This window comes from Lathyrus oleraceus, chromosome 1 (genome assembly GCF_024323335.1).
Source record: "Lathyrus oleraceus cultivar Zhongwan6 chromosome 1, CAAS_Psat_ZW6_1.0, whole genome shotgun sequence".
NCBI classification, from domain to species: Eukaryota; Viridiplantae; Streptophyta; class Magnoliopsida; order Fabales; family Fabaceae; genus Lathyrus; species Lathyrus oleraceus.
This window is the reverse complement of record NC_066579.1, coordinates 445,236,333-445,239,330: the sequence shown is the minus strand read 5'-3', so window position 1 is coordinate 445,239,330 and position 2,998 is coordinate 445,236,333. Positions and strand designations below refer to the sequence as shown.

At 34.4% G+C, this 2,998-nt stretch overlaps 1 protein-coding gene across 1 annotated transcript; it reads left to right on the top strand.

The window, feature by feature from the left end:
* The first annotated feature begins 591 nt into the window (after nt 1-591).
* Nucleotides 592-1,356, top strand: LOC127115223 (uncharacterized mitochondrial protein AtMg00810-like). The gene has a single exon (XM_051046818.1). The coding sequence runs from the start codon at nt 592-594 to the stop codon at nt 1,354-1,356; it is 765 nt and encodes a 254-aa protein (XP_050902775.1).
* Nucleotides 1,357-2,998: the final 1,642 nt, after the last annotated feature.

The window sequence follows — 2,998 nt, the reverse complement described above, 5'->3', positions numbered from 1 at the left end:
TTAGACGATATGGTTGATGATGAAGGTGAACTTGTACATAATGTTTTCTATGCAGATACTGAGCCAGTTAATGTAACTGAGGCATTGAAGGACTCGAAATGGATGCAAGCGATTAATGAAGAAATGAAGTCCATAAAAGTTAACAATACATGGTCATTAGTCGAATTGCCAAAAGGAAATAAGGAAATTTATGTGAAGCGGGTATACAAAGTGAAGTTGAATCCAAAAGGATAAGTAACCAAGCACAACGAAAGACTAGTAACTAAAGGATTTCTTTATAAAGAAGGAATCAACTTTGACAAAGTCTTTACGCTAGTTTCTAGGATCGAAACAATCAAGTTGGTTGTTGGCCTAGCAAACATGAATAACTGGTATATGTTTCAGATGGACGTAAAATGTTCATTCTTAAATGGCTCATTAGATGAATAAGTTTATGTTACATAACTAGTTTGGTTTGTGAAAGAAGGCCAATTAAGCAAGGTATATATGTTGCATAAAGCCTTGTATGGACTAAAGCAAGCTCCAAGAGATTGGAATAAGAAGATAGATGGATTTCTAGAGACAAATAATTTGTAAAGTGCACAACTGAGCATGAAGTATGTCAGAAGAAGCAGGAGTGAACTTCTTATACTATGTCTCTATGTCGATGGCCTGTTGATAACTAGTAGTTGTAAGAAGGAGATCGAAGACTTTAAAGGTGGTCTGAGAAAGGAGGTCGAAATGTTTGACTTGGGCAACATTTCATACTTCCTTGGTATCGAATTCTACAAGAGTAGTAGAGGCCTGATGATGCATCAAAAAATATATGCAAGTGAGATACTCAAAAGATTTGAGATGAAAGATTGCAATGCAACTTCGACACTTGATGAACCAAGACTGCAATTGTCAAAGGACTCAGATGAAGATGATGTCGATCCAACTCAATATAGAATACTCATTGGATCATTAAGATACCTTTGTCATACAAGGCTTGGTATATCATACTATGTAAGTATTGTGAGTAGATTTATGCAGAGGCCAAAGGTATCATACCTTGTAGCCACAAAGAGGATACTAAGCTATCTCAAAGGAACTCTTGATTATGGAATTTTGTTTCCTACAACTGGGTATGTGTTTATGTTAGGTGGTACACCAGTTTCTAGGAGTTCAAGAAAGGAACCAGTAGTAGAGTTGTCGTCATGTGAGGCTGAGTACATAGCTACATGCCTTTGTGCATGTCAAGCAACATGGATGGTGAACCTGATCAAGGAGATTTCAGGAGAAGACCATGGAACAATAACCATGAAGATGGACAACATGTATTCAATCAAAATGGTGAAGAATCTGATATCATATGGAAGAAGCAAACATATTTAAATGAGGTTCCATTATGTTTGAGAGCAAGTAGCAAATGGGAAGCTGAACTTGAAACACTACAGAACTGAGAATCAAATTGTAGACATCATTACAAAAGTTGTGCAGGTCGAATTGTTCAATAGATTTAGAACTATGATGAATGTAGATAGCTTAGATACAATTAATTAGGTGGGTGTTAAATATTGAATTCTTTGTGTCAAGCGTAAGTGTGTGTTTGACTGAATCGAAGTAGTGTGTGTTTGACAGAGTCGAGCATAGTCTGTATAAATTATAATCGATAGAAATTTGAATATAACTTGTTGAAGTTTATGTTAGTTAATTACTCTGAGAATTACTTGGTGTACAAGTAATTTGATCTATTAATAGGAAGGTGCCCTACTATTGCAAGTGTAAACAAAAGAAATAAGAGAAATTTAGAAAGAACAAACACAAAGAGAAACTCTGCAGAATTCGATCCATCTTATTCCTTTTCTCCTAAAACCTTAATTTCTCTTTTATTTCCCAATTCACTTTCACATATTTATTTTCTTTTCAAATCATATGTGCAACATAATCATTTTGCAATCAAGGTGTGGTTGAATCACTCAAGTGACGAGTGAGGAACGATCAATTAGAAAGATCAATTCTTGTTCAATCAAGATTGATTCGGATTATCTCCAAGATTGGAGTTAATTCGAACAGTTATTTATCTGATTGATTAGGAGTAGGATCCACTTGATGGTTGGGCGATTATGAGTGTATTGCATGATCAACTACCCTTATTTTTGTTTTCATCCAAATACAAGATTTTGTCATTCATGAATGTATATTTCAGATACAATTATATATACACGAACTTGTTGGATAGAGAGAAAACCACCTTCATGACTGAACAAGCCAATTACCATTACATTGTGATACCTTTTGGACTGAAGAACGCAAGGGCAACATACTAGAGGATGATGAATAAAGTTTTCAAGGAAGAAATAGGAGAAACATTATATATATATATATATATATATATATATATATATATATATATATATATATGGATTACATGATTGTTAAGTCCAATGAAGAGGAACTACTAGATCAACATTTCACCCACGTATTCCAAAGAGTCTGATATCACAATGAGGTTTTAACCCAGAGAAGTGTGCCTTTGGGGCTATAACCGATAAATTCTTGGGTTTTCATCTTATAGACAGAGGCATATAGAAAAACTTAAATAAATGTGATGCAATCATTCAAATGATAGGACCAACGACAAACAAAGAAGTAATGAAATTGAATGGAACAATAACAACTTTAAACATATTCATTTTGAAGTCGACTTAACACATTTTTCCATTTTACAAATTGTTGAAGAAAGAAGCACATTTCAAGTGGACCCTAGAGCGTTTACACTCATTTGCATCCTTGAATATGGCCATATCAACCTCACCAATATCAAACCATCCACCAGCGAGGGAGATTTTGTATCTTTATTTGGATGTGTCTGATGAAGTAGTCAGCGTCATCCTCATAAGAGAGCTAATTTCTACCCAAAACCCAATTTATTTCATCTACAAAGCCTTAGCAGGACCATAAACATGATATTAAAACATAGAGAAAGTGTAAATGGCATTGACAACTGTATATAAGAAGCTGTAATAATACTTTC

Coding starts and splice junctions, on each gene's coding strand:
- LOC127115223 (XM_051046818.1), top strand. CDS start 592: ATGAAGTATGTCAGAAGAAGCAGGAGTGAACTTCTTATACTATGTCTC.